The 13,538-nt window shown below is 35.7% G+C and overlaps 2 protein-coding genes across 2 annotated transcripts; one reads left to right on the top strand and one right to left on the bottom strand.

The window, feature by feature from the left end:
* Positions 1–4,332: 4,332 nt before the first annotated feature.
* LOC103319473 (GATA transcription factor 24-like) lies at positions 4,333–10,121 on the top strand. Its single transcript, XM_008221015.2, has 10 exons — positions 4,333–4,978; positions 5,786–5,872; positions 5,957–6,090; positions 7,633–7,743; positions 7,877–7,991; positions 8,161–8,220; positions 8,462–8,527; positions 8,613–8,684; positions 9,339–9,413; positions 9,627–10,121. The coding sequence occupies exons 1-10, from the start codon at positions 4,703–4,705 to the stop codon at positions 9,690–9,692; spliced, it is 1,062 nt and encodes a 353-aa protein (XP_008219237.2). The 5' UTR covers positions 4,333–4,702; the 3' UTR covers positions 9,693–10,121.
* A 295-nt stretch (positions 10,122–10,416) lies between these two features.
* LOC103319528 (uncharacterized) lies at positions 10,417–11,908 on the bottom strand. Its single transcript, XM_008221079.2, has one exon. The coding sequence runs from the start codon at positions 11,581–11,583 to the stop codon at positions 10,573–10,575; it is 1,011 nt and encodes a 336-aa protein (XP_008219301.2). The 5' UTR covers positions 11,584–11,908; the 3' UTR covers positions 10,417–10,572.
* Between the last annotated feature and the right edge of the window lie 1,630 nt (positions 11,909–13,538).

Genomic DNA, 13,538 nt, shown 5'->3' with positions numbered 1-13,538 from the left:
CCTGCAAGAAAAAATATAAGATATACATTTGCTCTTAGGGACGGATCCACTGAGGAGCAAGGGTGGTCAAGTGACCCCTGCAACTCTGGGATCTGCCATTAGATGGGAGAAATTTGACCTCTGCAAACTGCTCGATAAAAGTCCCCAAATAGCAGCGCTCTTCTCCCCAATGTGCAACGCTCTTATCGACCTCCAATTTGATGCTCGTTAGCTATCTGTGAGTTGCTCACTGATCCGAGATTTCAGTTTAGCTTGAAGTATTTGATGAAGTGAAGATAACTGTTTGGTGATATCTTCACTTTGATCTTCAATATTCTTCACTTTGAGTACCCATTGGTTGGTCTGTAGGGAGAAATTAAAAATAAAAAAACAAAAAAAAAAACAGGCTTCTTTTATTTTAACTTTGATATTTGACAAAACTGAAGATTACTGCTTGGTCACCCATTATCTGCACATTTTGTACGGATATTTGGCAAAAGTGAAGATTACTGCTCGGTGGGACTGATATTTGATGCTTCATTTTGTATTTCGTTGATTAAATATTGATGGAATTATAAAATTAAGATCTTGAAGTATTGGGCTTGGGGAAATTAAGGCATTCCCAGCTATTTGGTTTGTCTTGGCTGAAATAGATTTCTTAAGAAAACGAAACAACAGAGAGGCTCAATTAGTCTTGGCTGAAATAGGTTGGGTTCTTGAGGCAACAAAAAAACAGAGGGAGAGGGAAAGCACAAGAAGGAGAAAGGGCAGAGGAAAAGAGAGAGAGAGGCATAGAGAGAGAGAGAGAGAGAGAGAGAGGCTAAATGATTTTTTTAATGAATTTTCATTAAAAAAAAATATTTCTTTATTTATTTAATCCACATGTCACGATGTAATTGGACATGTGGGTTCCACTTTTCTTCCACCTCAGACACTTAACAGAATTTTTTACAGTAGGGACCATTTGTGATAAAAAGTCCAAATATTAAGGACTATTAGTGTCACAACAAAACCTCAAGGACCATTCGTGATAATTTCGAAAACTTGAAGGACCATTTGTGATAAAAACCTAAAAAGTCTAATGGGTTTGAAATTTTTTCTCAAAAGTAAATTAGAACAAAGATCTTCGTTCGGATATTAAAACCAAAGGGAAAATTTCCATACCAAATACAAACATAATGGGTTTGAATGTTAAGAGGGCAAGAACTAGCTTCCTCCTCATCAAAATCATTATATAAAAAATACATAAAGTAAAACAATGGTTAAGGGAGAGGGTGAGGGTGATGTGGGATGATAACAACTTCTCGTTGACGATGGTTTGAATGTTTGACTCAAGTGTTGATTTTAAAGAAGTTGGGTATTTTGTTTTGACAGGGGAATGAGTGGTTTCTTGAAAATGCATGTATTTGTATAAAGAATGAGTGTGAGTGGTGAGAGCATTTTGTGGAGGTGTGAAGTAGAGGTGTCAAATGGGGCTAGCCGGCTCAACACTGTACAAGTCCAATTCATTTAAATAGAGCACAATACTGTCCAAACATAATTATTGATAGATTGTGTTAAACACGACATAGAAGCATGGGTCGCCCAAGAATCATAAAATTAAGCCGGTATTGTGGAGAGTATGGATCTCATCTTATTTCTATGCTTTGATAGTTGAATCAATCAAAGAAGAAAGCATAACAACTATGGGATGAGTACAAATGAATAAAATGGAAGTGTGAAAAACGCCATGAAAAAGAAGGAAATGTTAGCTACCTTCCTATTTGTACATTTCTACCTTTTGCAATCTCAAATCTGCTTCTCATCCCATAATGTAGTTTGATGAACATAACTACCTTCTACACCCTCCCCTTCCTCTTCTTGTTAGTCTTAAAGATTATATTTGCAACCAAAAAAAAAAAACAATTAAATCCAAAGTCATTTAGGGCCTGTTTGGTATTTGATTTGAGTCTAATTTTATAAACTCAAAAACATATTTTAAATTTAAAGGCCCAAAAACTCATTTGGTATGCCAATTTTTAAAAACTCAATCTCAAAACAAACTTAAAAAGACCCCTATTATTAAAAACAAAATAAATGCGTTTTTCTTGTTTTTTTTTTTCGCGTTCGCTCTGCTGGTTCACTCTACGCTCAAGCTTCAAGCTTCCATGGGAGAAGCTTGAAGCTCGCTTGCTCCATCTCTCTCGTCGTCCTTCTCTCTCTTCGTCCCTCTCTCGCTACCTCTCTCCTCCTTTCTCTCATCAGTTGAAACCTTAGAAATTGGGGATTTCCAAATCAAAGGTCTGCTTGCTTTTTCTATTCCTTTTGTCTTTTGGTTTCTCAAATTTTTTTGGATAGCCAGATTTTGTTTGTTGTTTAATGTGAGTTTCTGTTTAAATTTGATAATGAGTTTCTTTTTTCTGGTATGTAGAACCACCTTACTTATGTATAAAATGATATGCTAGTTTTATGTCTGAACTTTCTGTAACTTTTTATATATACACCAATTAAGCACATGCATATACACAATAGGACATGAGATTGCTTTCATGTAGACAAAATCAAAAAGTTTTGATTTGGGAATCCATATTTCCACATCTCAAACTCCTTTTTTCTTTGAATTATGGGGTAGGAATATTTGTGTTTTGATTAAATACTAAATTATCACACTATTAATTAAAATAGCTAAACAATTTAAGTTTTCTATTTTTATTTTGCATGAATAGTTTTTAAAGGATGACCTCATAAATGAACAATTTCGATTATCATACAACACAACATGACATCATAGACAGTGGTGGTCCTACGCCAAGGGCAAAGTAAGCTGCCGCCTACTCCGATTTTTCCCAAATAAATAATTACCCATATACAATCATGCGGGGCCCACTTCAGAAGTACACTGCCGCCTGCTCTATTATCAAGATATATGATTTATACCCACTTCAAAAGTACAATCATGTGGCTCCTAGACTAAACAAGTGGGAAAGAAAAAATAAATAGAAGAAAAACATACCCCCGAAGGTTTATACCTATTATTTTTATGTTGACCTTTTCACATAAATTGTTAAAAATTTATCCTTTCGACCTTTTGACATGTATCACACTTTTTTACTGCTAGTGAGTTTTTCTGTCAAACTCCATATCAAATTTAATTAGTTTAATTTATTTAATTACAGTTTGTTAATCTTTCTCTTGTTTTCTCTCTACCTATATTTTTTTTTTAATTTGTGAAATTATGATTTTTTTTTCTTTTTATTTATTTTTTGGGCTTTTAGAGATATTTGCTAAACCGCTATTCAACTCTAAGTATATATTTGTCTATTCCTTAAAAAATTTATTGCTTAGTATGTAATTGTATGTCCCTTTGTTGCAATTGTGAACTTGTGAACTTGTGTTGATGAATTTTAATTTTATTTTATGATTTCAAAATATGAAAACTCGTCGAGTACAATTATGATTGTAATGAATAGATAATATGATTTTTTTTATTAATTTATGTTTTTGTATCTTGTAAGAATTTGAATTTTTATTGTTTATATTTTGTGAGAGGCCCTTACACACATGAAAACTTTGTTTTGCCAATGTTGGGTATGGCTTATTATGTCACCCATGTCTAACTAGGTGTATCTTTTTATGTGTATTAATAAAATTCACTTGTACCGTTGAGTTTTTAATGTAAGCTTCGCCTACCTGACTTTTGAATAATAGATCCGCCACTGATCATAGAACCAATTAACTGTTAATTTAATGATATTTCTCCTCCACAATATTGGAAAATGTCCCAATTCAAATATCCCTCCCCTAAATTTAAAAAAAAAAAATCAAAACATTACATAATAAATAAATAAAAAGGGAGAAAATCTTTTGCTTTTCTCAAGGGAAAAAGAAAAGGGGTTGGCGTTCCCAAAAGAAAAAGAGAGAAGAAAATCCAAAGTTTCCCAAAAGTATGTGTACAATCATAATTGCAAGTACAACATTATCCAATTTTAGATCAAATAGCCATGTCCAAAATCCCCATATAGTCCTCTATCTTATGACTCTCTGGTCCATTCCATAAATAGACAAAAAACAGAGTCCCAATTTAGTAATTTCCCCAAAATTCCAGACCACTTTCCAAACCCAATCACCACAAACAATAATCTCTCACCCCACGCCTGCAATCACTACCACCAGCCGTTGGATTACATTACCCAGAACCCATCCAGTGCAAATGGGCCCCACCCACGGTTACATCACTCATCACCCTCACCCACACCCACCATAAACAACACGCATGTGAGATGTGGGCCCCGCACCCCATCAACATCCCATCAATCGCAACCGTCCACAAAACCCCGCGAAACCTCATAGCTTGCTCCCACGTAGCACTGAATCATCCCCCTGCATTATAATTGAAAAGAAAATGATTTTCGCTTTTTTGATTTATTTGTTTTGGGGAAATCATTTTATTACCCATTTGCGGCTCTCTAAGGAAACACAGCGCCAAGTTCTGTGAAAATCTTAGCTATTTTTGGGCAACCTTCAATTTTGTTGATTTTCGAAGCTTCTTCTTCGTCTTCGAGCTCAGAAATTCCAGCTGGAGCTTAAAGTTGCAGGGTTTTAGGGTTAGGGTTTGGTATTGAAATTGTATTGGTTTCGTTGTGACGGAGACGATGATTGGTTGTCCGGTGGAACGGGGTTAGGGTTTGAATTGGGAGAAGGTGGTGGTGGTGAGGCTGGGGATTTTGTGTGGAGGGAGTATTTGATGGCGGCCGTGAATCCGCAGCCACTGCAAGCGCGACCATTCGAGGAGCACGGGAGAGGTCCGATACCGATCGAAGACGATGAGGCTGAGTACGACGATGGTGGTGATGATGGTATGGAGGACATGGAAGAGGTTCATGTGAATTCCGTCAGCGTTGCGGAGCGTGGAGGAGGAGGAGGAGGAGGAGGAGGTGTGGTTATGGCGTCCAGGACTAGTGAGCTCACTCTGTCTTTTGAAGGCGAGGTCTATGTCTTCCCTGCTGTTACACCTGAGAAGGTCTCTCTCTCTCTCTCTCTCTCTCTCTCTCTCTCTCTCTCTCATTTTCTTTTTTTAAAAGTATATTTATTGTAATAAGAACCTTTTTTTCTTCTTCCCAAATATTCATTTTATGCCTGTTCGGCTGTACTGTGCTTCTGTACTATATTATCTTTTGCGAGCTTTAAGTTACTGGGTTTTGTATTTGTCCTTGTAATTGCAAAGAGTTGATATGGGGTTCTGAAATATGGGCGTTTACTGCAAACTATTTGCTGTCCAACGAAAAATTGAAAATTAAGGGACTTGAAGTATCGTTGTTTATGATAAAATTTCATTTGATTATGATTCAGTTCCTCTACTTATTAATATTTTCTTTTGAGATTAAATATATAAGTTTATTAATTGCAAATAAATATATAAGTTTATTTATCTACTCCTGGATTCCATTGTGACTTGGCGTTTAAACTTATCCTTTGGAAGAAGAGTAAAAGTATATTGTATAATGTTCGAATATGTAAAGCAATATGGGGACAATAATTATTGGCAGGACATTATAGTTTGAATTGTAGATCTGCAATAAGACATCTTTTCAAATTAAAAATTTCATTCGGTTTTTATGAACTTCCATTCCGTCATTTGCTTCATTATAACTAACTATTGGATTATGATAATCCCTTTAACTAGTTGAAGCCAAGCCAATCTTTATCTGTTCCTGTTTTCCCAAAGTTGGCCTTACATCTGTTTACTAAATTTACTATAACATGTCTTTGCTGGTTTGCATTATGCTTAGTTTAAAAGTAGGCTCAGACTTTGGATTCTATATAACAGGTGCAAGCAGTACTCTTGCTATTGGGAGGACGTGATGTACCAACTGGTGTGCCTACAGTTGAAGTGTCTTACGATCAGAATACACGGGTAATGCATATGTTGACACTAATGAGACCAATTTCAATGCATCTTCTGTGCTTATGTTCATGTGTTGCCTTCCACAATCTCTAGGGTGTGGCTGACACCCCAAAACGTTCAAATCTTTCACGAAGAATAGCTTCACTGGTTCGGTTTCGTGAAAAACGGAAGGAGAGATGCTTTGACAAGAAAATTAGGTACACAGTCCGTAAAGAGGTTGCACAGAGGTAAGACAAATTTATGATCCTTCCTTCATTCCATTTTATTTTCCTCTGGATGGGAGGGGGATTGGGGGATTTGGATTTGACAAGAGAATCAGTATTGTGTAATTATGGGTCAGAATTTATGTTTGTAAGACCTAGTAAATTATAGCACCTTATACCTTTTGTTTCAGTTGCACCAACTGTTATTACATTCTGAATGCAGTTTGATCTTGACTTTAGGTACTTGAAAGTTTGATATGTATATCCTTGCCTTATAACATTTTCTCTTCATGTTCTGTCTACTTCGAGATGGTTTCTGAGCTGTTAACTCTGTAATTTGATAGAATTTTTATTTGTTCCAGAACAGAATGGCTATCTATTTACTGAAAAATAGCCTGCCTATGTAACTATGAATATTGGGTTTGAGCCAATGAGTATAGACTTACCTTTTGGTTTACACATGTAGTAGTTTTGAAGTTTATTTACGAAACAAAAAACAGAAATCAACATCTGTAATTTTTATACGTCTATTTTTGGTTGTAAGTTAGATTTTATTTGGAGCAGGGCAGAAGTTAGAAATAGGAATTAGATACCAAAAGCTGTTTGGTTTTTCCTTTATCTCTACTTGCCACGTTGTCAGAGACTTGGAACATGCATCCAATGCCTCTAGAAAAAGCATGTAGAATTCTAGAAAAGGAGGATTTAGTCACAACTTATGACATTCAATTTGGCACTCTTAATCCCCCGCACATTGCCAAGTTTCTCTGTTCCAGTTTTTGAAAGAATATTGAACTTTCCTAATCCTAACCCTGAACTGGACTCTCCTCCCACCAAAGCTTCAAAGTATTGCTGAAAGATCTGCAATGAAATCACTCTCACCCATTCAACTTCCGATGGACAAGCTTATGTTAAATCAATTTCCACCCAGACTACCTGGGAGGTGGCTGGTTGAGGTGTAAGTTGTGATTCGCACTAGAGCAAAACTTTTGGTGGTGCTCAATCCTTAGGAGTAAGTAAAAAGTCCAGTCTAATAGCAGGGATATTAGACTCTGGATGGGAGCCATTCAATTCTTGAAGCACTTTATGGGATCTATATTTTTTTTAGGAATTTGTAGAGATCTCTCAGAATTTTCAGCTGTGTTGTCTTGGATAAATAATGTCTCTTCAAATGTGGATGACAGCCATCTTTTTTCTTTGATGAAATTGTGCATTATGTGTATTTTGTATTGTTTATTTTTCTTTATTTATAATGTCTCTAAAAAGTTAGTGCATTCTTCGTATTGAAAATTTTGAGGAAGAAATCAACTATTGTCTATCTCATCCATTTTATTGGTTTTTTTTTTTTTGGGGAATGCTTAAATACTTTCTTAATAAATGGTCTTCTGTGCTGGTTTCTATGTGAGATATGGATTCAATTTGTGTACATTAACATGAAAAATGGGAAGATAGGGAGATTCATTATTGATGCAGATGTTAAAAAATCTACAATATTGTTGTTTGCATCTTCAATGGTCCTATGGTGTTAATGATGTGTCATTCTTTTTGTTATTGTTATCATTATGATAGGATGCTTCGTAAAAATGGACAGTTTGCATCGTTAAAACAAAATTCAGGTGATTCTGGTTGGGATTCGGCACAAAGTGGCCTTCAAGATGGCACTTCTCGACCGGAAACTGTGTGAGTTCCAACTGCCAAGCTAATTCTGGTTCTACTGATTTCCACAGTTGATGATTTGTAGTTCTTATTGAAGTTTTCCTGTTGACGATGTTGTTGTGTTCAACGCTTTTACCTGTTTCTGCTGCATTTTCAGCTTACGGCGATGTCAACATTGTGGAGTTAGTGAAAATAATACTCCTGCAATGCGCCGTGGACCTGCTGGCCCAAGAACCTTATGTAATGCATGTGGTCTTATGTGGGCGAATAAGGTTGGTTTATTCTGTTTGTTTTTACTCTGTAAAATTATTAATTTTCTGATATGCCAACTTGTCAATCTCTCTCTCTCTCTCTCTTGTCCTTATTGCTATGGTCACAGATGCCTGTTACTGTCTCCTCAAGTAACTTTCATTTTCCTTCACCAGTTTATTGATTGTGCAGGGAACACTGAGAGATCTCAGCAAGGGAGGAAGGAACCTTACCATGGACCATATAGAACCTGTATGTGCAACATTTGATATAGAGAATATGCAAATTTCTTCAATATAGAAGTTGAATCCATTTTCAAGTGGTTAATCATTATTTATATGCTTCTCCCTTATGTTGTAAGTTAGCTGAGAATATATTTTTTTTAAAATCTAGCCTTTTTACACTTTAGTCCTCAAGTATTTGTGCTTTGCTGTTTTCCTGTTGCTACCATTGGCATGATCAATCTACATAATGACAAAAATGATATTTACAGGGAACACCAATCGAAGTGAAGCCTTTACTTGTTGAAGGAGAATTTTCTGGAAACCAGGATGAGCATGTATAATTTTTCTCCCCAATTACTATTACCTCCTATGCGAAGTGCTGTGCTCGTTTTATATACCTAATAATTATGGTGTGCACAGGGAACACTTGAAGGTCCTTCTAAAACAGTTATTGAAAGATCCAATGATGCTTCTGTCAACCTGGATGAACAAGTACGTTTTGCATTTATGGTGCTAGCTCTGCTATGCTTATTTTTGTATTGTTTGTTATGCAACATCAAACATGCTGATCTAAGTGTTTTTCCTTGGACAAGTTTTAGCTGTTTTTATCGGACCCAAAGTACACTTATTAGTTGGGGGACCTAGGATTGAGATTGTGAGATGAACCAAAATACAAACGCAGTACTAGTTAACTACCAAATGTGTATGTTGTGCACACTAGCATCGTTTTATAACATTTATAAGTAAAGTTCATTAGTAATGGAAGTCTATAGAGCATCTGCTCTTATGTTGATGAACACAGGTGGCTAACCGACCGCAGACCACATTTTGACAAATGTACTGTAGATTGACTGATAAGCTGTCAGCTCTCTTTCATGAATCAGATTCATTTATTTATTGAACTCACATTCGACTAGCATGTATATTTTCTGGTCAGAATACTTTTTGGTGTTGGGTGATAAATATAATAATCATCTTGTTGGTTTTAAAGGTCACTGACAGTTCTTTTCTAATATTTGGTCACAATACACATGTAGCATATTGAAATAACTAGTCAGAAAAATTCACAGCATAAATCTTCTTTTTTATATTTAATCAGATCAACGTGTAAAATATGTATTTAGTTTTTGTTGTTACATGCCGCAGGATTTGCATGAAACCGCTGAAGATCTTACAAACAGTTTGCCGATGGGGATTGTTTCCTCAGCCAATGATGAGCAGGTATGATATGTATATGGGCCAAATAGTTGTGCAGAGTCCTCTTTATGTAACTAGTTATTATAATGGATAGATTCCAGTCTGTGCTAATAATCAAGCAAAGAACTACGGTCCAATGAAATTTAAAAGCATACCCTTGTGTGTGTTTTGATCCCCATTAATAAATGAGGCCTCTTTGATATACAATAACTTACGTTGAAGTTTTGGTATCCCCAGGAACCTCTGGTTGAGCTCACTAATCCTTCAGATACAGATTTAGACATCCCTACTAATTTTGATTAGAAGGTGATGATTTGTTAGCCAATTGATGCCAGGAAGTGTGGATGGTTTAGTTCATGTCCTTGTGCAGCATACGCGTCAAAGTTTTCGAACGTATAAAAGTACAGACATTTAGGAACTTTAATCTCTGCAAACCAGGACCTTCCGGCTGCAATGATCTCGTGAATGGAGGCACATTGCTACTTTCAGATGACGATAGATGACGTGATGTTTATATAAGTTATTTTTATCTTCTGTACAAGAGTTGTTAGGAGATATGGTTGAGAGTGTTCAGCGTATTCTAATATATGTAATTTATTTAGGTCTGTTCTGATTGCATTTTATTGAAATGCTGCCTTTCATTTGTAAGTCATAAATCATAATGTTGATGTATCATCAAATAGAATTAAACCCCAAACTGATGAATGGTAGAGTCAGCCAATTGACATTGCATTCTCAGCGCCTTTTCTTCCACTTTCAGATGACAATTAGACCAAGTGGATGTAAATATTATACAACAGTGCATTGTAGCGTCCGTGCTCAAATAAACTTTGAAATAGGAAACAAAATTATCTTAAAATGCTTGTGAGAATATTGCAAGTCAAAGTGTTTAGTAACTCTAAGAATTTCCCTACCACTCTCTTAAAAGAAAGATTCCAATAAGCTACCTATAAACGCAGAGAGAGATAAAATAGTGTGGGAAGAGAGAAGAGCACATAAAAAATTCATTTGATTCCATTGAAGAGATTTAGAAAATTACAATTCAACCCTTCATCATCATAAAAGAATATTGATCTAAAGTGTAATTTCTATGAAGTTGGTTTCCAAAACACGAAACCGAAAGAATCCCTAAATAGAAACTAAAGAGCACTTTACATTTCTGTGTATATGTATATGTTATGTACTAAGAGAGTTGCTCATTGTCGAGACAAGAAATTGATCCAATATGTTGGTGAGCTTCCTCCTTTGTGATGGTGGTGCTATTAACTTTGACAAGCACAAAGCAAAGCTGAGAGTCATGGTTGAGGCGGAATGACCAAAGCTGCACCATCTCATCTTCCTCGAGTTTATTTGCCTCGGCAACCTTTCTCCATCCCGAAACCAGATTGTACACATGGTTGCCTCCCATTTGCCATTTCTTCAGGCGTAAAGAATCGAAGCTCAGATCATATGGGTTGAGCATCAATACAGGGATACCAATCAGCCGCTTCTTCTTGTCAGTGTCACGAATATCCAAATCACTCTGCTCCTTTTCCTTAAGAAAGTCTGCGCTTTTGCCCTTAAACCCTGGTATCGAAAATCGAGCATTATTTGCAGACATATCAGACGCACATATCTTCTTCTGGATTACAAGTTTCACATCTCCACCAATTCCACTAATCTTGTGTTTTAGTTCTTGAGGCAACTCTGGTTTTGGCTCCAATTGTTCATTTTGAACATGAACCCTTTTCTGCTTCTTCTTTTTCTGGTTCAGATTGTTGTTGTCGTTGTTGTTTTGGAGAAGGTTGTCACTCCCAAAACAATTATGATCATCAGAATATTCTCTCTCCCTTTTAAGAGAAAGAGGGCCAAGTCTACTCCTTTTCTTCTTTGGAATGAAAATGTCATTCAACTCAAACCCTAGCTTGCCTGCCAAAACCCTTTGTTCCCTTCCCTTTCGAGCAAAGAAGTTGATCAACTCTTCAACAACGGTCTTTTCATCCAAAAGCAACTCCATTGATTGCTGGATTGCTACATCAGCCAATAGCTCCAAGGAAGACAGATATGAAGATGAAGATGAAGATGCCGATGCCCTTTTCTCAACATCTTCCTCCCGATGTTTCACATCAACTTCATAAGACTCAAGATTCAGAGAATTCGAAGGAAACTCATCAACCCCAGAATCAATAACCTTCATTTTGCCCATCACTCCCATTGAAACAAACCCACACACAAACAAATTAAACTTAGAAAAGAGACGAACTTTACTGCTTAGACTGACAGAATGAACAGAAAAACAAGTGGGTTTCCAAAATGTTGAGTGACAGAGAGATCACTCAACTTCCGAATTGAAGAGAGCGAGAGAGAGTTTGCTGTGAATTGAACTGGGTTTCCAAATTATGATGAGATATACAAGTGGGGGTTTCCTTATATGAAGAGGATTCACGTTGGAGAGAGAGAGTGTGTTTCCAAATCCTTTGTGTTGGTGGTGTTATTATCCTTGAAGGCCAAGGAATTAAACCAACTGGCAAAGCGATTCAAATCTTATTAGGATCCCAACTATAAGTTGCTTTTCTGCTCTTGCTCTGTTTTCGAACGCTGCTTCTCTCACATGTATTCCACGTTTTATTTATTTCCTTTACTTTTAATGCCTTCAAAATTTTAAAAAAATGACGCAGGTGGTTTGGCCTTTTTTTTTTTTCTTTTTAATTTGATTTTTTTTTTATAAAAAGATTGTTGGAAAATTTAAAAAATAAAATAAAATCAACAATGCTACAATTTTTACCTAATTTTTTTTAAAAAAAAATATTACGGTCAATTTTGTGTGGGCACATAATGTAAATATAATGGTGTGGACACTATTTGAGAGACGTATATTCGTATGTATTTACAGTAGGAAATCACTTATGTGGGCGTGGTTAACTGGTTCTCCAACATGGTTGACTTCCTAATGCTACGATATATCATACATGTCAAGGGTCGCACACAAAGTGGGAAAAAGAAAAGTTGAGATAAAGAGATAGGATATTAAGCATATTTTCATTTTAAAATAGGAATGATCGGATGAATAAAGCACGACTATTCTTAATAGGTTTTTTCCCTATTGACCTAATGAAAGTGAGGAAGATTTGTGATTGTGTCGTGACTTATTATTCTGACTAGCCTATTTCCGTGCGCACTTACATGTATGCAAGAGACATTTATTATTTCACGTGCGCTTGCGATTGAAAAGTCCATAAATGTACTAATTTATATATTATTTAAATCCATATTATATAAACTATCCCCTTGCACATGCTCAGGCATGCCTAATTGGTTATTTATTTATTTATTTAAATTTAAAATTTTAGAATTAAGAAAAGATAACATGGGTAATCGCGTTCCATAAAAGTATGACCTATTATTTGATTTTGTTTTTAATTTAAATTTTTTTAAGGGTGGTGCTAGAGGCATTTTCTCTCTAATAGAGGTGGAGCCCGCCAATACACCGGATTCCACGCTCTATTAGAGAGTTGGTGCCCAAAGTTAGTGCCTCTAGCATTTTCCTATATATATATACAGAGCAAAAAGTAGAGAATGGTAAAACATTCAAACATTAAGAATTGAAATTATTAATTAAATGAGGATAATATGATAAATTCACATTTTTTTCACATTAAAAAAAGGAAAATGCTAGAGGCACTAACTTTGGGCACCAACTCTCTAATAGAGCGTGGGATCCGGTGTATTGGCTGGCTCCACCTCTATTAGAGAGTTGGTACAAGTTGGTGCCCAAAGTTGGTGCCTCTAGCACCACCCATATATATATATATATATATAGAGTAATCTACACTTACCACATTTATATCCACATTTTCATACTTATGTAGCAGATAAAGTGGACAATCACATCAATTAAAAAGTGTCAATAAATCATAAAAGATAAGAAAACTTTAAATTAATTTTAATTGATGTGTTGTCCACCTCATCTGCCACATAAAGTGGTATGAGAATGTTATACAAATGTGGTAAGAGTAGCATTATTCATATATATATAGATACATCAGTCCTCGAAAAGCCAAAAATGGAAAAAATAAAAATAAAGTAATAAGTCATTTTTTTAAATCAAATTCTCCTAACCGTTAACCGCTAACCGATATGCATGATGAGCTTCTGTGACGCTCTTACACG

The sequence above is a fragment of the Prunus mume genome, linkage group LG2 (assembly GCF_029339155.1).
Source record: "Prunus mume cultivar Tortuosa linkage group LG2, ASM2933915v1, whole genome shotgun sequence".
NCBI lineage: Eukaryota > Viridiplantae > Streptophyta > Magnoliopsida > Rosales > Rosaceae > Prunus > Prunus mume.
This window is presented reverse-complemented; position numbering and strand designations above follow the sequence as displayed.

Excerpts from the sequence above, each read along its gene's own strand:
- LOC103319473 (XM_008221015.2), top strand. The coding sequence starts at position 4,703 with ATGGCGGCCGTGAATCCGCAGCCACTGCAAGCGCGACCATTCGAGGAG. Across the intron at positions 5,873-5,956 it reads CTTACGATCAGAATACACGG|GGTGTGGCTGACACCCCAAA; the intron begins GTAATGCATATG and ends CACAATCTCTAG. Across the intron at positions 7,992-8,160 it reads GTCTTATGTGGGCGAATAAG|GGAACACTGAGAGATCTCAG; the intron begins GTTGGTTTATTC and ends TTGATTGTGCAG.
- LOC103319528 (XM_008221079.2), bottom strand. The coding sequence starts at position 11,583 with ATGGGAGTGATGGGCAAAATGAAGGTTATTGATTCTGGGGTTGATGAG.